A 23,217-nucleotide genomic window follows, 5' to 3' on the forward strand; every position below is an offset into this window, starting at 1 on the left:
GCAGACTGATCGATAATGTCAAAAGCAGCACTTTAGTCTATTAAGACAGCCCCCACAATCTTTTTATCATCAATTTCTCTCAGCCAATCATCAGTCATTTGTGTAAGTGCTGTGCTTGTTGAATGTCCTTCCCTGTAAGCGTGTTGAAAGTCTGCTGTCAATTTGTTTACTGTGAAATAGAATTGTATCTGGTCTATCTGTAAATAGCATTGTATCTGGTCTATCAGTAAATAGCATTGTATCTGGTCTATCTGTAAATAGCATTGTATCTGGTCTATCTGTAAATAGCATTGTATCTGATCTATCTGTAAATAGCATTGTATCTGGTCTATCTGTAAATAGCATTGTATCTGGTCTATCTGTAAATAGCATTGTATCTGGTCTATCTGTAAATAGCATTGTATCTGATCTATCTGTAAATAGCATTGTATCTGGTCTATCTGGGCACACGCTCTCTAGTAGGCTTAATTTGAAGATGTGGCATATAGGAGTGGCAATATCGTTTGCTATTATCCTCAGTAATTTTCCATCCAAGTTGTCAGACCCCGGTGGCTTGTCATTGTTGATAGACAACAATCATTTTTTCACCTCTTCCACACTTAGATGATTAAACCACAGTGCTCAGTCGTCACCTTGTCCCATTCGAGCTCCAGTCAGGGCTTCCTTGGCGGATCCGAAGCCCAGCTCCCTACACACTACGCTGGCAGACAGCAGGGTCCAACGGTCATCACACACCGTGCCCCACTCATTGTTCCTCAGCACCTCCACTCTGCCCTCACCCAGCTTGGCACCACCCTTCAGCCTCACCGTACTCTGATGAGAGAAGGAGAGGAGAGGGAGCAGAAACAAGGGAGGAGAGGAGAGGAGGGGGGAGAGACACACAGGGGAGGGGAGGGAGGAGAGGAGACACAGGGGAGGAGAGGAGACACAGGGGAGGAAGGGGAGGAGACACAGGGGAGGAAGGGGAGGAGACACAGGGGAGAGGAGGAGACACAGGGGAGGAGAGGAGACACATGGGAGAGAGGAGACACATGGGAGAGGGGAGGAGACACAGGGGAGAGGAGGAGACACATGGGAGGGGAGGGAAGGAGAGGAGACACAGGGGAGGGAGGGGAGAAGACACAGGGGAGGGAAGGAGACACATGGGAGGGGAGAAGAGGAGACACATGGGAGGAGAGGAGAGGAGACATAGGGGAGGGAGGGGAGGAGACACAGGGGAGGGAGGGGAGGAGACACAGGGGAGGGAGGGGAGGAGACACAGGGGAGGGAGGGGAGGAGACACAGGGGAGGGAGGGGAGGAGACACAGGGGAGAGAGGGGAGGAGACACAGGGGCAGAGAGGAGACACAGGGAGGGGAGGAGACACAGGGGAGGAGAGGAGACACAGGGAGGGGAGGAGACACAGGGGAGGGAGGGAGGGGAGGAGACACAGGGGATGGAGGGGAGGAGACACAGAGGAGAGAGGGGAGGAGACACAGGGGAGAGAGGGGAGGAGACACAGGGGAGGAGAGGAGACACAGGGAGGGGAGGAGACACAGGGGAGGGAAGGGAGGAGACACAGGGGAGGGAGGGGAGTAGACACAGGGGAGGGAGGGGAGGAGACACAGGAGAGGGGGGGGAGGAGACACAAGGGAGAGAGAATCAAAAACTGTAGTTGAAGCTTCAAGTATATGCCAGTGAGATACAAATGCACAGGTGTACCCACCCACCCAGGTACTTTACCGTGGTTTTCAGTTTCTTCTTCAGTCCGTTGTTGTGTACGTACTGTGGTCCAGGTACACAGCTGACCACAACTGGCATGCCGCCCTTACAGGAACCTGTGGCATTACCTATGGAGTCAGATTACACACAGAACATAACTCACAAATACGCACCAATATATCACACATACAGTCTGATCATGGTGCTTGTTTGGGAGGTATGCTCAATATATTTACATCATTCTGAGTCTCCCTCTATAATTACCCTTGTTGAACTCCAGGGGGCAGGCTGCCAGGTGGACCTCAGTGCCAACACATGCCACAGAGTGGAGGTGGTACTGGTTCTTCTGACGCTCTGTGTTCAGTCTGGAGGGGTTTGAACGGGGGAGGAGGGGGGAGGAGGAGGATGCAAAAAAGACTGGCTGTAGTCTGAACACAAGGCTGAAGCTCTGAGGAACTTGGCTGTAGTCTGAACACAAGGCTAAAGCTCTGGGGAACTTGGCTGTAGTCTGAACACAAGGCTGGAGCTCTGAGGAAATTGGCTGTAGTCTGAACACAAGGCTGAAGCTCTGGGGAACTTGGCTGTAGTCTGAACACAAGGCTGAAGCTCTGGGGAACTTGGCTGTAGTCTGAACACAAGGCTGGAGCTGTGAGGAAATTGGCTGTAGTCTGAACACAAGGCTGGAGCTCTGAGGAAATTGGCTGTAGTCTGAACACAAGGCTGGAGCTGTGAGGAAATTGGCTGTGTGCATCGGGGGTTTAGTCAATTCCATTGCAGTACCAGTCAAATCAGAAAGTAAACCAAATTCCTAATCCAAATGATTGTTAATTAAAAAGCATACAAATTGGAATTTGGAGTTGGAATTTCAGTGTACTTCCTGAATTGACTAATTTAAATGTAATTGACCCCAACACTGGAGTAAGTTAGTGATTTTATTATTTATTAAGCTTTTCAGTTCCTCATATGATTGTTGCACCAGAAACTGTCTGGCTGACTGTCTGCCAAATGTACAATGACGCACGTAGATGTTTATCATTTATACTTGTATAAACTATGAACTCCTAAATCCTTTTCAAAACAATTGCAGCTGTATGGTTGGACGTCAAAACAAGACTTTCACAGAAAAACTGGTTCCACCTGGACCTTTTGTCTTCGGTACAAAGACGACCTTCTTATTTGTGCACCTACAGCCAAGATACAACCTGGCTTAGTAATTTTATGCAGTATCTACCTGTATGTTTTCAACCACACATGAACAGCTGGTTCCCCCTGGACAGAGAGACATACCTGCTGGTTCCCCCTGGACAGAGAGACATACCTACTGGTTCCCCCTGGACAGAGTTATGTACCTACTGGTTCCCCCTGGACAGAGTTATAGTCATACTGGTTCCCCCTGGACAGAGACATACCTGCTGGTTCCCCCTGGACAGAGAGACATACCTACTGGTTCCCCCTGGACAGAGTAATAGTCCTACTGGTTCCCCCTGGACAGAGTTATATACCTACTGGTTCCACCTGGACAGAGTTATAGTCCTACTGGTTCCCCCTGGACAGAGTTATAGTCCTACTGGTTCCCCCTGGACAGAGTTACATACCTGCTATTCCCCCTGGACAGAGTTATAGTCCTGCTGGTTCCCCCTGGACAGAGTTATAGTCCTACTGGTTCCCCCTGGACAGAGTTATAGTCCTACTGGTTCCCCCTGGACAGAGTTATAGTCCTACTGGTTCCCCCTGGACAGAGTTATATACCTGCTGGTTCCCCCTGGACAGAGTTATATACCTGCTGGTTCCCCCTGGACAGAGTTATATACCTGCTGGTTCCCCCTGGACAGAGTTATATACCTGCTGGTTCTCCCTGGACAGAGTTATAGTCCTACTGGTTCCCCCTGGACAGAGTTATAGTCCTACTGGTTCCCCCTGGACAGAGTTATATACCTGCTGGTTCCCCCTGGACAGAGTTATATACCTGCTGGTTCCCCCTGGACAGAGTTATATACCTGCTGGTTCCCCTGGACAGAGTTATATACCTGCTGGTTCCCCCTGGACAGAATTATAGTCCTACTGGTTCCCCCATGGACAGAGTCATAGTCCTACTGGTTCCCCATGGACAGAGTTATATACCTGCTGGTTCCCCCTGGACAGAGTTATATACCTGCTGGTTCCCCCTGGACAGAGTTATATACCTGCTGGTTCCCCCTGGACAGAGTTATATACCTGCTGGTTCCCCCTGGACAGAGTTATATACCTGCTGGTTCCCCCTGGACAGAGTTATATACCTGCTGGTTCCCCCTGGACAGAATTATAGTCCTACTGGTTCCCCCATGGACAGAGTCATAGTCCTACTGGTTCCCCATGGACAGAGTTATATACCTACTGGTTCCCCCTGGACAGAGTTATTGTCCTGCTGGTTCCCCCTGGACAGAGATATAGTCCTACTGGTTCCCCCATGGACAGAGTTATAGTCCTACTGGTTCCCCCTGAACAGAGTTATAGTCCTACTGGTTCCCCCTGGACAGAGTTATAGTCCTACTGGTTCCCCCTGGACAGAGTTATATACCTGCTGGTTCCCACTGGACAGAATTATAGTCCTACTGGTTCCCCCATGGACAGAGTTATATACCTACTGGTTCCCCCATGGACAGAGTTATATACCTACTGGTTCCCCCTGGACAGAGTTATATACCTACTGGTTCCCCCTGGACAGAGTTATTGTCCTGCTGGTTCCCCCTGGACAGAGTTATAGTCCTACTGGTTCCCCCTGGACAGAGTTATATACCTACTGGTTCCCCCATGGACAGAGTTATATACCTACTGGTTCCCCCTGGACAGAGTTATTGTCCTGCTGGTTCCCCCTGGACAGAGTTATAGTCCTACTGGTTCCCCCGAGTTATTGTCCTGCTGGTTCCCCCTGGACAGAGATATAGTCCTACTGGTTCCCCCATGGACAGAGTTATAGTCCTACTGGTTCCCCCTGGACAGAGTTATAGTCCTACTGGTTCCCCCTGGACAGAGTTATAGTCCTACTGGTTCCCCCTGGACAGAGTTATAGTCCTACTGGTTCCCCCATGGACAGAGTTATATACCTACTGGTTCCCCCTGAACAGAGTTATTGTCCTGCTGGTTCCCCCTGGACAGAGTTATAGTCCTACTGGTTCCCCCATGGACAGAGTTATATACCTACTGGTTCCCCCTGAACAGAGTTATAGTCCTACTGGTTCCCCCTGGACAGAGTTATTGTCCTGCTGGTTCCCCCTGGACAGAGTTATATACCTACTGGTTCCCCCTAGACAGAGTTATAGTCATACTGGTTCCCCTGGACAGAGTTATAGTCATACTGGTTCCCCCTGGACAGAGTTGTAGTCCTACTGGTTCCCCCTGGACAGAGTTATATACCTACTGGTTCCCCCTCGACAGAGTTATAGTCCTACTGGTTCCCCCTGGACAGAGTTATATACCTACTGGTTCCCCCTCGACAGAGTTATAGTCATACTGGTTCACCCTGGACAGAGTTATAGTCCTACTGGTTCCCCCTGGACAGAGTTATATACCTACTGGTTCCCCCTCGACAGAGTTATAGTCCTACTGGTTCCCCTTGGACAGAGTTATAGTCCTACTGGTTCCCCCTGGACAGAGTTATATACCTACTGGTTCCCCCTCGACAGAGTTATAGTCATACTGGTTCCCCCTGGACAGAGTTATAGACATACTGGTTCCCCCTGGACAGGGTTAAAGTCCTGCTGGTTCCCCCTGGACAGAGTCATAGTCCTACTGGTTCCCCCTGGACAGAGTTATAGTCATACTGGTTCCCCCTGGACAGGGTTAAAGTCCTGCTGGTTCCCCCTGGACAGAGTTATAGTACTACTGGTTCCCCCTGGACAGGGTTAAAGTCCTGCTGGTTCCCCCTGGACAGAGTTATAGTCATACTGGTTCCCCCTGGACAGAGTTATAGTCCTACTGTTATACCCATATGGTTCAGGTCAAAAGTAGTGCACTATGAAAGAAACAGGCTGCCATTTGGGACAGATCCTGGTGAGCTGGGAAAGAATCCCACCGACACACAAAGACAACCAGTATTCATCAGGAGGATATTAAGGGGAAATAGCTGCTTGTGATTTTAGTTTACCTTTTGTTTAACCCAGAGGTGAATGGTTTAGCCCTAGCTTTAGCTTTGGGTGGCAGCCTGCAAAGTAAACATTGGTTAGATGATGATGATGATGATTATGATAAAAGCAATAGGATAAAATATTAACCAAGTTAGTAACACATGTTACATTATGTGTTTGGGTACAACAGAAGTTAACAGAGCATTGTAGAAGTTAACAGAGCATTGTAGAAGTTAACAGAGCATTGTAGAAGTTAACAGAGCATTGTAGAAGTTAACAGAGCATTGTAGAAGTTAACAGAGCATTGTAGAAGTTAACAGAGCATTGTAGAGGTTAACAGAGCATTGTAGAAGTTAACAGAGCATTGTAGAAGTTAACAGAGCATTGTAGAAGTTAACAGAGCATTGGAGAAGTTAACAGAGCATTGTAGAAGTTAACAGAAGGTAACAGAGCAGCACTTTAGAAGACTATAATGTGATCGCTATGTTATGTTCCACACCCAACAGCATGTCTCATTATGTTCCACACCCAACAGCATGTCTTATTGGAAACATGATGTTCCACACCCAACAGCATGTCTCATGATGTTCCACACCCAACAGCATGTCTTATTGGAAACATGATGTTCCACACCCAGCAGCATGTCTTATTGGAAACATGATGTTCCACACCCAACAGCATGTCTCATGATGTTCCACACCCAATAGCATGTCTCATTATGTTCCACACCCAACAGCATGTCTCATTATGTTCCACACCCAACAGCATGTCTCATTATGTTCCACACCCAACAGCCTGTCTCATGATGTTCCACACCCAACAGCATGTCTCATGATGTTCCACACCCAATAGCATGTCTCATTATGTTCCACACCCAACAGCATGTCTCATTATGTTCCACACCCAACAGCCTGTCTCATTATGTTCCACACCCAACAGCATGTCTCATTATGTTCCACACCCAATAGCATGTCTCATTATGTTCCACACCCAACAGCATGTCTCATGATGTTCCACACCCAACAGCATGTCTCATTATGTTCCACACCCAACAGCATGTCTCATTATGTTCCACACCCAACAGCATGTCTCATTATGTTCCACACCCAACAGCATGTCTCATTATGTTCCACACCCAACATCATGTCTTATTGGAAACATTATGTTCCACACCCAACAGCATGTCTTATTGGAAACATTATGTTCCACACCCAACAGCATGTCTTATTGGAAACATGATGTTCCACACCCAACAGCATGTCTCATTATGTTCCACACCCAACATCATGTCTTATTGGAAACATTATGTTCCACACCCAACAGCATGTCTTATTGGAAACATGATGTTCCACACCCAACAGCATGTCTCATTATGTTCCACACCCAACAGCATGTCTCATTATGTTCCACACCCAACATCATGTCTTATTGGAAACATGATGTTCCACACCCAACAGCATGTCTTATTGGAAACATGATGTTCCACACCCAGCAGCATGTCTTATTGGAAACATGATGTTCCACACCCAGCAGCATGTCTTATTGGAAACATGATGTTCCACACCCAGCAGCATGTCTTATTGGAAACATGATGTTCCACACCCAGCAGCATGTCTCATTATGTTCCACACCCAACAGCATGTCTGATTATGTTCCACACCCAACAGCATGTCTCATTATGTTCCACACCCAACAGCCTGTCTCATTATGTTCCACACCCAACAGCATGTCTCATTATGTTCCACACCCAACAGCATGTCTCATTATGTTCCACACCCAACAGCATGTCTCATTATGTTCCACACCCAGCAGCATGTCTCATTATGTTCCACACCCAGCAGCATGTCTCATTATGTTCCACACCCAACAGCATGTCTGATTATGTTCCACACCCAACAGCATGTCTCATTATGTTCCACACCCAACAGCATGTCTCATTATGTTCCACACCCAGCAGCATGTCTTATTGGAAACATTATGTTCCACACCCAACAGCATGTCTCATTATGTTCCACACCCAACAGCATGTCTCATTATGTTCCACACCCAACAGCATGTCTCATTATGTTCCACACCCAGCAGCATGTCTTATTGGAAACATTATGTTCCACACCCAACAGCATGTCTCATTATGTTCCACACCCAATAGCATGTCTCATTATGTTCCACACCCAACAGCATGTCTCATTATGTTCCACACCCAACAGCATGTCTCATTATGTTCCACACCCAGCAGCATGTCTTATTGGAAACATTATGTTCCACACCCAACAGCATGTCTCATTATGTTCCACACCCAACAGCATGTCTCATTATGTTCCACACCCAGCAGCATGTCTTATTGGAAACATTATGTTCCACACCCAACAGCATGTCTCATTATGTTCCACACCCAACAGCATGTCTCATTATGTTCCACACCCAGCAGCATGTCTTATTGGAAACATTATGTTCCACACCCAATAGCATGTCTCATTATGTTCCACACCCAACAGCATGTCTCATTATGTTCCACACCCAACAGCATGTCTCATTATGTTCCACACCCAGCAGCATGTCTCATTATGTTCCACACCCAGCAGCATGTCTTATTGGAAACATTATGTTCCACACCCAATAGCATGTCTCATTATGTTCCACACCCAACAGCATGTCTCATTATGTTCCACACCCAACAGCATGTCTCATTATGTTCCACACCCAACAGCATGTCTCATTATGTTCCACACCCAACAGCATGTCTCATTATGTTCCACACCCAACAGCATGTCTCATTATGTTCCACACCCAACAGCATGTCTCATTATGTTCCACACCCAACAGCATGTCTCATTATGTTCCACACCCAATAGCATGTCTCATTATGTTCCACACCCAACAGCATGTCTCATTATGTTCCACACCCAGCAGCATGTCTTATTGGAAACATCAGAAATACCTTCAACACTAGCTAGGTTTCCATCCAATCAGCGGTGACAGATTTTCATGTGAATATTCTAAAATCTGCATTAAAAACAAAATGCACATTTTACCCCAAGAGTTGTTTCCATCACATTGACTTGTTGCAGATAAAAGGCTGTGTGATGACTTGGTGCACATGAAAATACTTTTTGCGGTTAAATTCCCATGTCCGAAGATAAATAGGTCTCATTTTAAACTCTACTGATGGTTTTGCCAATAGTGAATGTCACCTCTGGTCTTGACACTGGCGCTCTAAAATACACTGCTCAAGAAAATAAAGGGAACACTAAAATAACACATGCTAGATCTGAATGAATGAAATATTCTTATTAAATACTTTTTTCTTTACATAGTTGAATGTGCTGACAACAAAATCACACAAAAATTATCAATGGAAATCAAATTCATCAACCCATGGAGGCTTGGATTTGGAGTCACACTCAAAATTAAAGTGGAAAACCACACTACGGGCTGATCCAACTTTGATGTAATGTCCTTAAAACAAGTCAAAATGAGGTTCAGTAGTGTGTGTGGCCTCCACATGCCTGTATGACCTCCCTACAATGCCTGGGCATGCTCCTGATGAGGTGGTGGATGGTCTCCTGCGAGATCTCCTCCCAGACCTGGACTAAAGCATCCACCAACTCCTGGACAGTCTGTGGTGCAAGGTGGCGTTGGTGGATGGAGCGAGACATGATGTCCCAGATGTGCTCAATTGGATTCAGGTCAGGGGAACGGGCGGGCCAGTCCATAGCATCAATGCCTTCCTCTTGCAGGAACTGCTGACACACTCCAGCCACATGAGGTCTAGCATTGTCTTACATTAGGAGGAACCCAGGGCCAACCGCACCAGCATATGGTCTCACAAGGGGTCTGAGGATCTCATCTCGGTACCTAATGGCAGTCAGGCTACCTCTGGAGAGCACATGGAGGGCTGTGCGACCCCCCAAAGAAATGCCACCCCATACCATGACTGACCCACCGCCAAACCGGTCATGCTGGAGGATGTTGCAGGCAGCAGAACGTTCTCCATGGCGTCTCCAGACTCTGTCACGTCTGTCACATGTGCTCAGTGTGAACCTGCTTTCATCTGTGAAGAGCACAGGGCGCCAGTGGCAAATTTGTCAATCTTGGTGTTCTCTGGCAAATGCCAAACGTCCTTCACGGTGTTGGGCTGTAAGCACAACCCCCACCTGTGGACATCGGGCCCTCATACCACCCTCATGGAGTCTGTTTCTGACCGTTTGAGCAGACACATGCACATTTGTGGCCTGCTGGAGGTCATTTTGCAGGGCTCTGGCAGTGCTCCTCCTTGCACAAAGGCGGAGGTAGCGGTCCTGCTGCTGGGTTGTTGCCCTCCTACGGCCTCCTCCTCCATTGATGTCCCATCCTGGATGAGCTGCACTACCTGAGCCACTTGTGTGGGTTGTAGACTCCGTCTCATGCTACCACTAGAGTGAAAGCACCGCCAGCATTCAAAAGTGACCAAAACATCAGCCAGGAAGCATAGGAACTGAGAAGTCTTCTGTGGTCCCCACTTGCAGAACCACTCCTTTATTGGGGGTGTCTTGCTAATTGCCTATAATTTCCACCTGTTGTCTATTCCATTTGCACAACAGCATGTGAATTTATTGTCAATCAGTGTTGCTTCCTAGGTGGACAGTTTGATTTCACAGTAGTGTGACTGACTTGGAGTTACATTGTGTTGTATAAGTGTTCCCTTTATTTTTTTGAGCAGTGTATATATATATATTTTTTTTTTTTTTTCACCTTCATTTAACCAGGTAGGCTAGTTGAGAACAAGTTCTCATTTACAACTGCGAACTATAGAAATATAACTATGTTAAACTATAGAAATATAACTATGTTAAACTATAGAAATATAACTAAATATAACTATGTTAAACTATAGAAATATAACTAAATATAACTATGTTAAACTATGGAAATGAAATGCACATTCAAACAAGATTGACATTATTCACATAAAATGGGCTTTTCAAAAGGACTTCCTGCTTTAAAAGAGAATATCTTCACAAAATGTAACACGCTTTTACATTTTTCAATCATACAGTGGAAAGTTTACATACACTTAGGTTAGAGTCATTAAAACTCATTTTTCAACCACTCCACAAATTTCTTGCTAACAAACTATAGTTTTGGCAAGTCGGTTAGGACATCTACTTTGTGCATGACACAAGTCATTTTTCCAACAATTGTTTACAGACAGATTATTTCACTTATAATTCACTGTACCACAATTCCAGTGTGTCAGAAGTTTACATACACTAAGTTGACTGTGCCTTCAAACAGCTTGGAAAATTCCAGAAAATGTCATAGCTTTAGAAGCTTCTGATAGGCTGATTGACATCATTTGAGTCAATTGGAGGTGTACCTGTGGATGTATTTAAAGGCCTACCTTCAAACTCAGGGTCTCTTTGCTTGACATCATGGGAAAATCAAAAGAAATCAGCCAAGACCAAAGAAAACAAATTGTATACCTCCACAAGTCTGGTTCATCCTTGGGAGCAATTTCCAAACGCCTGAAGGGTACCACGTTCATCTGTACAAACAATAGTACGCAAGTATAAACACCATGGGACCACGCAGCCGTCATACCTCTCAGGGAGGAGACGCATTCTGTCTCCTAGAGATGAACGTACTTTGGTGTGAAAAGTACAAATCAATCCCAGAACAGCAGCAAAGGACCTTGTGAAGATGCTGGAGGAAACAGGTACAAAAGTATCTATATCCACAGTAAAACGAGTCCTATATCGACATAACCTGAAAGGCCGCTCAGCAAGGAAGAAGCCACTGCTCCAAAACCCCAATAAAAAAGCCAGACTACGGTTTGCAACTGCACATGGGGACAAAGATCGTACTTTTGGGAGAAATGTCCTCTAGTCTGATGAAACAAAAATAGAACTGTTTGGCCATAATTACCATCGTTATGTCTGGAGGAAAAAGGGAGATGCTTGCAAGCCGAAGAACACCATCCCAACCGTGAAGCACGGGGGTGGCAGTATCATGTTGTGGGGGTGCTTTGCTGCAGAAGGGACTGGGGCACTTCACAAAATAGATCACCATCATGAGGAGGGGGAAATTATGTGGATATGTTGAAGTAACATCTCAAGACATCAGCCAGGAAGTTAAAGCTTGGTCGCAAATGGGTCTTCCAAATGGACAATGACCCCAAGCATACTTCCAAAGTTGTGGTAAAATGGCTTCAGTTCAGGCTTCAGGTATTGGAGTGGCCATCAAAAAGCCCTGACCTCAATCCAATAGAATATTTGTGGGCAGAACTGAAAAGGCGTGTGCGAGCAAGGAGGCTTACAAACCTGACAGCTCTGTCAGGAGGAATGGACCAAAATTCACCCAACTTATTGTGGGAAGCTTGTGGAAGGCTACCCGAAACGTTTGACCCAAGTTAAACAATTTAAAGGCAATGCTACCAAATACTAATTGAGTGTATGTAAACTTCTGACCCACTGGGAATGTGATGAAATAAATAAAAGCTGAATTAAATCATTCTCTCTACTATTATTCTGACATTTCACATTCTTTAAATAAAGTGGTGATCCTAACTGACCTAAAACAAGAAATTTTTACTAGGATTAAATGTCAGGAATTGTGAAAAACTGAGTTGAAATGTACTTGGCTAAGGTGTATGTAAACTTCCGACTTCAACTGTATGTTTGAGCCTGAGCTCTATGCCCACCAGATTAGTTGAGTTGCATTTGTGTGACTAGGAACGGTTAAATAAGGTAGAGTTAGATGAAGTCACACCATGTTAGTTAGATGAGGCAGTATGGGAATGAAAGCCAGCTGGGTAAAGGTTCTTGAACGTTCTAGAAAGTTACTACTACTACTATGACCACTGCAGGAAACCCACTGTCAGAGTCCCAAACGGCACCCTATTCCCTACGTAGTGCACTACCCTATGGGCCCTGTTTAGAAGTAGTGCACTACGTAGAGAGAGAGTGTGGCGTTTGGACGGCAGCCCCAGTCTTTGGGGGGAGAGGGGCAGGACAGTGGGTTGTTCCCTGAGGTAACTATACCTGGCACCAGCAGAAACATGAACCTTGGCTTTGACCTTTTGACCTTGGCTCTCTGCTGCTCTCTTTCGCAGACGGTTTCTGCAACGGAAACATCACCGACACATCACCGAGACACTAGTGATGGTGAACAGACGTTCACACACACACACTCACACTCACACACACACACACACACACACACACACACACACACACTCACTCACACTCACACACACACACACACACACACACACTCACACTCACACTCACACACACACTCACACACACACACACACACACACACACACACGTAGTACACGCAAGCTGTACACTCACACACATGCACACCCACACCCAATAATACACACACATGCATGTGCAGACACACACACACGATAGTACACGATATAACAGCCATAACACAGACAGTTTGGTTGTCAGGTTTAAAGGAGAGCAGTAAGGTGGGCTTCCAGATCCTTTGGAAAGTATTCAGACCCCTTGACTTTTTACACATTTGGTTACGTTACAGCCTTATTCTAAATTGTTTTTTTTCTCTCTCATCAATCTACACACAATACCCCATAATGACAAAGCAAAAACAGGCTATTAGACATTTTTGCAAATGTATATAAAAAAATATTTAAAAAATGAAATATGACATTTACATGTATTCAGACCCTTTACTCAGCTATTTTCAGGTCTCTCCAGAGATTTTAAACTGGTGTTCAAGTCTGGGCTCTGGCTGGGTCACTCAAGGACATTCAAAGACTTGCCACTTCTGCGTTGTCTTGGCTGTGTGCTTAGGGTGATTGTCTTGTTGGAAGGTGAACCTTCACCCCAGTCTGAGGTCCTGAGCGCTCTGGAGCAGGTTATCATCAAGGATCTCTGTACTTTGCTCTGTTCATTTTTCCCTCGATCCTGACTAGTCTCCCAGTCCCTGCCGCTGATAAACATCCCCACAGCATGATGGTGCCACTACCATGCTTCACCATAGGGATGGTGCCAGGTTTCCTCCAGACATGACGCTTGGCATTCAGGCCAAAGAGTTCAATCTTGGTTTCATCAGACCAGAGAATATGCCAACTCTAGGAAGAGTCTTGGTGGTTCCAAACTTTTTTTCATTTAAGAATGATGGAGGCCACTGTGTTCTTGGGGACCTTCAATGCTGCAGAAATGTTTTGGTACTCTTCCCCAGATCTGTGCCTCGACACAATCCTGTCTCGAAGCTCAACGGACAATTCCTTCGACCTCATGGCTTGGTTTTTGCTCTGACATGCACTGTCAACTGTGGGACCTTATATAGACAGGTGTGTGCCTTTCCAAACCAATCAATTGAATTTACCACAGGTGGACTCCAATAAAGTTGTAGAAACATCTCAAGGATGATCAATGGAAACAGGATGAACCTGACCTCAATTACGAGTCTCACAGTAAAGACTATTTATTATTTTATACTGGCCCCCCAGTCTGTCTCCAGGCAACATACCAGTAACCCAACTATGTACTGGCCCCCCAGTCTGTTACCAGGCAACATACCAGTAACCCAACTATGTACTGCCCCCCCAGTCTGTCTCCAGGCAACATACCAGTAACCCAACTATGTACTGGCCCCCCAGTCTGTTACCAGGCAACATACCAGTAACCTAACTATGTACTGGCCCCCCAGTCTGTCTCCAGGCAACATACCAGTAACCTAACTATGTACTGGCCCCCCAGTCTGTCTCCAGGCAACATACCAGTAACCTAACTATGTACTGGCCCCCCAGTCTGTTACCAGGCAACATACCAGTAACCTAACTATGTACTGGCTCCCCAGTCTGTTACCAGGCAACATACCAGTAACCTAACTATGTACTGGCCCCCCAGTCTGTTACCAGGCAACATACCAGTAACCTAACTCTGTACTGGCCCCCCAGTCTGTTACCAGAAAACATACCAGTAACCTAACTATGTACTGCCCCCCCAGTCTGTCTCCAGGTAACATACCAGTAACCCAACTATGTACTGGCCCCCCAGTCTGTTACCAGGTAACATACCAGTAACCTAACTATGTACTGGCCCCCCAGTCTGTCTCCAGGTAGCATACCAGTAACCTAACTATGTACTGGCCCCCCAGTCTGTTACCAGGTAACATACCAGTAACCCAACTATGTACTGGCCCCCCAGTCTGTCCAGGTAACATACCAGTAACCCAACTATGTACTGGCCCCCCAGTCTGTTACCAGGCAACATACCAGTAACCTAACTATGTACTGGCCCCCCAGTCTGTTACCATCCAACATACCAGTAACCCAACTATGTACTGGCCCCCCAGTCTGTTACCAGGCAACATAAACTATGTGTAAAATCAGAGGTACCTGTATGAGGAAAATCAACCAAAACCAGTCAAAAGCTTTATGGACACTATGAAAATATCCTCAATCCTTCTACCACGTTTTGGACCAGTTCCCCTAGCCAGGCCAGCCAGTAAAATATAATATATATATATAAATATAATATATATATATAAATATAATATATATATATAAATATAATATATATATATAAATATAATATATATATATATAAATATAATATATTTCTCAAGCGTATTGTTATGAAACCACCGCAGAAGAAAAGTCGCTTTAGGACTTTACTATACTACGCAGTCTATACATACTTCATGTTGTCAGAAACATTTGCTTGAAATGATAACTGCCTGTTGTATCTGGAAAAGTCTGTGTTGTTTTCCCTGTCCAGAATATCATACCTCTTCATGAAAAACCTCTGTTCTGTTCTGCTCTGTTCTGTTCTGTTCTGCTCTATTCTGTTCTGCTCTGCTCTGTTCTGCTCTGTTCTGTTCTGTTCTGCTCTGTTCTGTTCTGTTCTGCTCTATTCTGTTCTGTTCTACTCTGCTCTGCTCTGTTCTGTTCTGTTCTGTTCTGCTCTATTCTGTTCTGCTCTGCTCTTTTCAGCTCTGCTCTGTTCTGCTCTGCTCTGTTCTGTTCTGCTCTGCTCTGTTCTGTTCTGCTCTATTCTGATCTGCTCTGTTCTGTTCTGTTCTGCTCTATTCTGTTCTGTTCTGTTCTACTCTGTTCTGTTCTGTTCTGTTCTGTTCTACTCTGTTCTGCTCTATTCTGTTCTGTTCTGCTCTATTCTGTTCTGTTCTGTTCTACTCTGTTCTGCTCTATTCTGTTCTGTTCTGCTCTGTTCTGTTCTGCTCTATTCTGTTCTGTTCTGCTCTATTCTGTTCTGTTCTGCTCTGCTCTATTCTGTTCTGTTCTGCTCTGTTCTGTTCTGCTCTGTTCTGTTCTGTTCTGCTCTATTCTATTCTGTTCTGCTCTATTCTGTTCTGCTCTATTCTGTTCTGTTCTGCTCTGTTCTGTTCTGCTCTGTTCTGTTCTGCTCTATTCTGTTCTGTTCTGCTCTATTCTGTTCTGTTCTGTTCTGTTCTGTTCTGCTCTATTCTATTCTGTTCTGCTCTATTCTGTTCTGCTCTATTATGTTCTGTTCTGTTCTGTTCTGTTCTGCTCTATTCTGTTCTGCTCTATTATGTTCTGTTCTGTTCTGTTCTGTTCTGCTCTATTCTGTTCTGCTCTATTCTATTCTGTTCTGCTCTGCTCTGTTCTGCTCTATTCTGTTCTGTTCTGCTCTGTTCTGTTCTGCTCTACTCTGCTCTATTCTGTTCTGTTCTGCTCTGCTCTGTTCTGCTCTATTCTGTTCTGTTCTGCTCTGTTCTGTTCTGCTCTGTTCTGCTCTATTCTGTTCTGCTCTGTTCTGTTCTGCTCTATTCTATTCTGTTCTGCTATGCTATGTTCTGCTATGCTCTGTTTTGTCCGACTCTGTTCTGTTCTGCAGACAATTAACTAGCATTCCTTTCCTTCACTGTGTACATAGAACACCCAAAACAAACAGCAAGAACACTAAAAAGACCTGTCCCAGAACCAAACACAAACATCTTAAGGACTCTTCTGTCTGTGGTTCATTGTGTGTGTGTGTGTTTGTGGATTTAGTGTGGATTTAATGTCTGAATATGGGAGCCCTGGTCACCAGTGGAGTTTTCCTGCATTTCCATTACTGTTGTTCTATCTAACAGACCCCGTAGTTACCATGGTTACTGTTGTTCTCTCTCTAAGAGAGCCCGGTAGTTACCATGGTTACCGTTGTTCACTCTAAGAGAGCCCAGTAATTACCATGGTTACTGTTGTTCTATCTAACAGAGCCAAGTAGTTACCATGGTTACTGTTGTTCTCTCTCTTTAACAGAGCCCAGTAGTTACCGCTGTTCTCTCTGAGAGAGCCCAGTAGTTACCATGGTTACCATTGTTCTCTCTCTCTCTCTCTCTCTCTCTCTGACCGAGCCCAGTAGTTACCATGGTTAACGCTGTTCTCTCTAAGAGAGCCCAGTAGTTACCATGGTTACTGCTGTTCTATCTAACAGAGCCAAGTAGTTACCATGGTTACTGTTGTTCTCTCTAAGAGAGCCCAGTAGTTACCATGGTTGCCGTTGTTCTCTCTCTTTAACAGAGCCCAGTAGTTACCGCTGTTCTCTCTGAGAGAGCCCAGTAGTTACCATGGTTACCGTTGTTCTCTATCTAACAGAGCCCAGTAGTTACCATGGTTACCGTTGTTCTCTCTAAGAGAGCCCAGTAGTTACCATGGTTACCGTTGTTCTCTCTAACAGAGCCCAGTAGTTACCATGTTTACTGTTGTGGCCGGAAGCCACCCGTTGTTATGATTCTGAACGGTCAAATAGCTAGCAACAATGACAAGAAGCTGCCATGTGAGGAACTGTATGTGGCTCGTTTCAGCTCGTTGTTGTCATGTTATTGATACCATGTCTTGTTTTCAGGTGTTTTGATTGATTTCATGTCAATGCTAATATGGCAAAACATTTCCTAGCTAGCTAACCAACAAATGTAACAATGTATTTGAGAGACAACAAGTGCCCATTGTGCAAATGCATTTATGTTTTCAATAAACATATGGTGATGAAATAGAGTTTACATGTTTTCAACACCGTCTGTTTTACCCAATAGTTGTGCATGCGTCTGTTTTGTTGCTAAACAACCAACTCGTCGTTAATGACTGATATGAGTGAATCCATGCTTCCTAGCTACCTTAAGATGAATGCACAAACTGTAAGTCGCTGAGGATAACTGTGTCTGCAAAATATCAAAAATGTACATTTAAAATGTATAACTTACTTGTAGAAGTTCTTGTTGACCTTTTTCTCGTCAGGGAACCCCAGCATACCACAGATGACCCGAGTGTTTTTGGAGGTCCATCCCACATCACAGATCTGGACCCAGCCGTTCCTGTACTTAATCTCTACCACACCCTCGGTGACGGGCATCTTTTTGGTGGGCACCACCGGACGCAGACGCACCTTCTCCACCTTGTTCTCATCCATCTGCACCTGTAACGATGGATTTCAGGGGTCCGGGGTTATACAGAGTGCTCGGGTGAGGCCGGTGACACCTCAGAGCAATAAAACAGGCCTCCTGAGTTGTGTTTGACTGATCCAACATCCTGACTTGTTTTGTTAAAGGAACGGAATGGGACCTCATAAGATTAGCATGGTCCAACGAGGCTGGCGTGATGTGGCATGTTGCCAGATCTCTTTGGGGTGTCTTGCTAACTCCTATGACAAGACAGCAGCAGCACAGATACAGATACAAAACTGATCTGGAATCAGGGCAGGCTACTGTGTAGCCTGCCCTGATTGCCCTACAGATACAATAATAGTATCTGGTTGACTAAAGGCAGTAATAGTATCTGGTTGACTAAAGGCAGTAATAGTAACTGGTTGACTAAAGGCAGTAATAGTATCTGGTTGACTAAAGGCAGTAATAGTAACTGGTCATGACTAAAGGCAGTAATAGTATCTGGTTGACTAAAGGCAGTAATAGTAACTGGTTGACTAAAGGCAGTAATAGTATCTGGTTGACTAAAGGCAGTAATAGTAACTGGTTGTTATTAAAGGCAGTAATAGTATCTGGTTGACTAAAGGCAGTAATAGTAACTGGTTGACTAAAGGCAGTATTAGTAACTGGTTGATTAAAGGCAGTAATAGTAACTGGTCGTGACTAAAGGCAGTAATAGTAACTGGTTGACTAAAGGCAGTAATAGTATCTGGTTGACTAAAGGCAGTAATAATAACTGGTTGACTAAAGGCAGTAATAGTAACTGGTTGACTAAAGGCAGTATTAGTAACTGGTTGATTAAAGGCAGTAATAGTAACTGGTCGTGACTAAAGGCAGTAATAGTAACTGGTTGACTAAAGGCAGTAATAGTAACTGGTTGACTAAAGGCAGTAATAGTAACTGGTTGACTAAAGGCAGTAATAGTAACTGGTTGACTAAAGGCAGTAATAGTATCTGGTTGACTAAAGGCAGTAATAGTAACTGGTTGACTAAAGGCAGTAATAGTATCTGGTTGACTAAAGGCAGTAATAGTAACTGGTTGTTATTAAAGGCAGTAATAGTAACTGGTCGTGACTAAAGGCAGTAATAGTAACTGGTCGTGACTAAAGGCAGTAATAGTAACTGGTTGACTAAAGGCAGTAATAGTAACTGGTTGACTAAAGGCAGTAATAGTAACTGGTTGACTAAAGGCAGTAATAGTAACTGGTTGACTAAAGGCAGTAATAGTAACTGGTCGTGACTAAAGGCAGTAATAGTAACTGGTTGACTAAAGCCAGTAATAGTAACTGGTTGACTAAAGGCAGTATTAGTAACTGGTTGATTAAAGGCAGTAATAGTAACTGGTCGTGACTAAAGGCAGTAATAGTAACTGGTTGACTAAAGGCAGTAATAGTATATGGTTGACTAAAGGCAGTAATAATAACTGGTTGACTAAAGGCAGTAATAGTAACTGGTTGACTAAAGGCAGTATTAGTAACTGGTTGATTAAAGGCAGTAATAGTAACTGGTCGTGACTAAAGGCAGTAATAGTAACTGGTTGACTAAAGGCAGTAATAGTATCTGGTTGACTAAAGGCAGTAATAGTAACTGGTCGTGACTAAAGGCAGTAATAGTATCTGGTTGACTAAAGGCAGTAATAGTAACTGGTTGTTATTAAAGGCAGTAATAGTAACTGGTCGTGACTAAAGGCAGTAATAGTAACTGGTCGTGACTAAAGGCAGTAATAGTAACTGGTTGACTAAAGGCAGTAATAGTAACTGGTTGACTAAAGGCAGTAATAGTAACTGGTTGACTAAAGGCAGTAATAGTAACTGGTTGACTAAAGGCAGTAATAGTAACTGGTCGTGACTAAAGGCAGTAATAGTAACTGGTTGACTAAAGGCAGTAATAGTAACTGGTTGACTAAAGGCAGTATTAGTAACTGGTTGATTAAAGGCAGTAATAGTAACTGGTCGTGACTAAAGGCAGTAATAGTAACTGGTTGACTAAAGGCAGTAATAGTATCTGGTTGACTAAAGGCAGTAATAATAACTGGTTGACTAAAGGCAGTAATAGTAACTGGTTGACTAAAGGCAGTAATGGTAACTGGTTGATTAAAGGCAGTAATAGTAACTGGTCGTGACTAAAGGCAGTAATAGTAACTGGTTGACTAAAGGCAGTAATAGTAACTGGTTGACTAAAGGCAGTAATAGTAACTGGTTGACTAAAGGCAGTAATAGTATCTGGTTGACTAAAGGCAGTAATAGTAACTGGTTGACTAAAGGCAGTAATAGTATCTGGTTGACTAAAGGAAGTAATAGTAACTGGTCGTGACTAAAGGCAGTAATAGTATCTGGTTGACTAAAGGCAGTAATAGTAACTGGTTGTTATTAAAGGCAGTAATAGTAACTGGTCGTGACTAAAGGCAGTAATAGTAACTGGTCGTGACTAAAGGCAGTAATAGTAACTGGTTGACTAAAGGCAGTAATAGTAACTGGTTGACTAAAGGCAGTAATAGTAACTGGTTGACTAAAGGCAGTAATAGTAACTGGTTGACTAAAGGCAGTAATAGTAACTGGTTGACTAAAGGCAGTAATAGTAACTGGTCGTGACTAAAGGCAGTAATAGTAACTGGTTGACTAAAGCCAGTAATAGTAACTGGTTGACTAAAGGCAGTATTAGTAACTGGTTGATTAAAGGCAGTAATAGTAACTGGTTGACTAAAGGCAGCAATAGTATCTGGTTGACTAAAGGCAGTAATAGTAACTGGTTGACTAAAGGCAGTAATAGTAACTGGTTGACTAAAGGCAGTAATAGTATCTGGTTGACTAAAGGCAGCAATAGTATCTGGTTGACTAAAGGCAGTAATAGTAACTGGTTGACTAAAGGCAGTAATAGTAACTGGTTGACTAAAGGCAGTAATAGTATCTGGTTGACTAAAGGCAGTAATAGTAACTGGTTGACTAAAGGCAGTAATAGTATCTGGTTGAGTAAAGGCAGTAATAGTATCTGGTTGACTAAAGGCAGTAATAGTAACTGGTCATGACTAAAGGCAGTAATAGTAACTGGTCGTGACTAAAGGCAGTAATAGTAACTGGTCGTGACTAAAGGCAGTAATAGTATCTGGTTGACTAAAGGCAGTAATAGTAACTGGTCGTGACTAAAGGCAGTAATAGTAACTGGTTGACTAAAGGCAGTAATAGTAACTGGTTGACTAAAGGCAGTAATAGTATCTGGTTGACTAAAGGCAGTAATAGTAACTGGTCGTGACTAAAGGCAGTAATAGTAACTGGTTGACTAAAGGCAGTAATAGTAACTGGTTGACTAAAGGCAGTAATAGTAACTGGTTGACTAAAGGCAGTAATAGTAACTGGTTGACTAAAGGCAGTAATAGTATCTGGTTGACTAAAGGCAGTAATAGTAACTGGTCGTGACTAAAGGCAGTAATAGTATCTGGTTGACTAAAGGCAGTAATAGTAACTAGTTGTTATTAAAGGCAGTAATAGTAACTGGTCGTGACTAAAGGCAGTAATAGTAACTGGTCGTGACTAAAGGCAGTAATAGTAACTGGTTGACTAAAGGCAGTAATAGTAACTGGTTGACTAAAGGCAGTAATAGTAACTGGTTGACTAAAGGCAGTAATAGTAACTGGTTGACTAAAGGCAGTAATAGTAACTGGTCGTGACTAAAGGCAGTAATAGTAACTGGTTGACTAAAGGCAGTAATAGTAACTGGTTGACTAAAGGCAGTATTAGTAACTGGTTGATTAAAGGCAGTAATAGTAACTGGTCGTGACTAAAGGCAGTAATAGTAACTGGTTGACTAAAGGCAGTAATAGTATCTGGTTGACTAAAGGCAGTAATAATAACTGGTTGACTAAAGGCAGTAATAGTAACTGGTTGACTAAAGGCAGTAATGGTAACTGGTTGATTAAAGGCAGTAATAGTAACTGGTCGTGACTAAAGGCAGTAATAGTAACTGGTTGACTAAAGGCAGTAATAGTAACTGGTTGACTAAAGGCAGTAATAGTAACTGGTTGACTAAAGGCAGTAATAGTATCTGGTTGACTAAAGGCAGTAATAGTAACTGGTTGACTAAAGGCAGTAATAGTATCTGGTTGACTAAAGGAAGTAATAGTAACTGGTCGTGACTAAAGGCAGTAATAGTATCTGGTTGACTAAAGGCAGTAATAGTAACTGGTTGTTATTAAAGGCAGTAATAGTAACTGGTCGTGACTAAAGGCAGTAATAGTAACTGGTCGTGACTAAAGGCAGTAATAGTAACTGGTTGACTAAAGGCAGTAATAGTAACTGGTTGACTAAAGGCAGTAATAGTAACTGGTTGACTAAAGGCAGTAATAGTAACTGGTTGACTAAAGGCAGTAATAGTAACTGGTTGACTAAAGGCAGTAATAGTAACTGGTCGTGACTAAAGGCAGTAATAGTAACTGGTTGACTAAAGCCAGTAATAGTAACTGGTTGACTAAAGGCAGTATTAGTAACTGGTTGATTAAAGGCAGTAATAGTAACTGGTCGTGACTAAAGGCAGTAATAGTAACTGGTTGACTAAAGGCAGTAATAGTATCTGGTTGACTAAAGGCAGCAATAGTATCTGGTTGACTAAAGGCAGTAATAGTAACTGGTTGACTAAAGGCAGTAATAGTAACTGGTTGACTAAAGGCAGTAATAGTATCTGGTTGACTAAAGGCAGTAATAGTAACTGGTTGACTAAAGGCAGTAATAGTATCTGGTTGAGTAAAGGCAGTAATAGTATCTGGTTGACTAAAGGCAGTAATAGTAACTGGTCATGACTAAAGGCAGTAATAGTAACTGGTCGTGACTAAAGGCAGTAATAGTAACTGGTCGTGACTAAAGGCAGTAATAGTATCTGGTTGACTAAAGGCAGTAATAGTAACTGGTCGTGACTAAAGGCAGTAATAGTAACTGGTTGACTAAAGGCAGTAATAGTAACTGGTTGACTAAAGGCTGTAATAGTATCTGGTTGACTAAAGGCAGTAATAGTAACTGGTCGTG

At 43.8% G+C, this 23,217-nt stretch overlaps 1 protein-coding gene across 3 annotated transcripts in view; it reads right to left on the reverse strand.

Annotated features, from left to right (window-relative positions):
• LOC110498419 (lysyl oxidase homolog 3B) overlaps positions 1 to 23,217 on the reverse strand; it is a 118,549-nt gene that overhangs the window by 74,748 nt on the left and 20,584 nt on the right. For 2 of the 3 annotated variants that reach the window (XM_090211732.1, XM_090211731.1), the window contains exons 4-7: positions 17,987 to 18,198; positions 1,965 to 2,065; positions 1,722 to 1,828; positions 633 to 813 (exon numbers count right to left, since the gene is read on the reverse strand). In XM_090211732.1, the coding sequence (XP_090067858.1) occupies positions 633 to 813; positions 1,722 to 1,828; positions 1,965 to 2,065; positions 17,987 to 18,198 (601 nt within the window). Of the gene's footprint in view, positions 1 to 632; positions 814 to 1,721; positions 1,829 to 1,964; positions 2,066 to 5,823; positions 5,881 to 12,822; positions 12,901 to 17,986; positions 18,199 to 23,217 lie in introns of all 3 variants that reach the window. The other variant, XM_090211733.1, reaches the window with a different exon arrangement.

This window comes from Oncorhynchus mykiss, chromosome 19 (genome assembly GCF_057628025.1).
Source record: "Oncorhynchus mykiss isolate SJ-2025 chromosome 19, ASM5762802v1, whole genome shotgun sequence".
Classification (NCBI taxonomy): domain Eukaryota; kingdom Metazoa; phylum Chordata; class Actinopteri; order Salmoniformes; family Salmonidae; genus Oncorhynchus; species Oncorhynchus mykiss.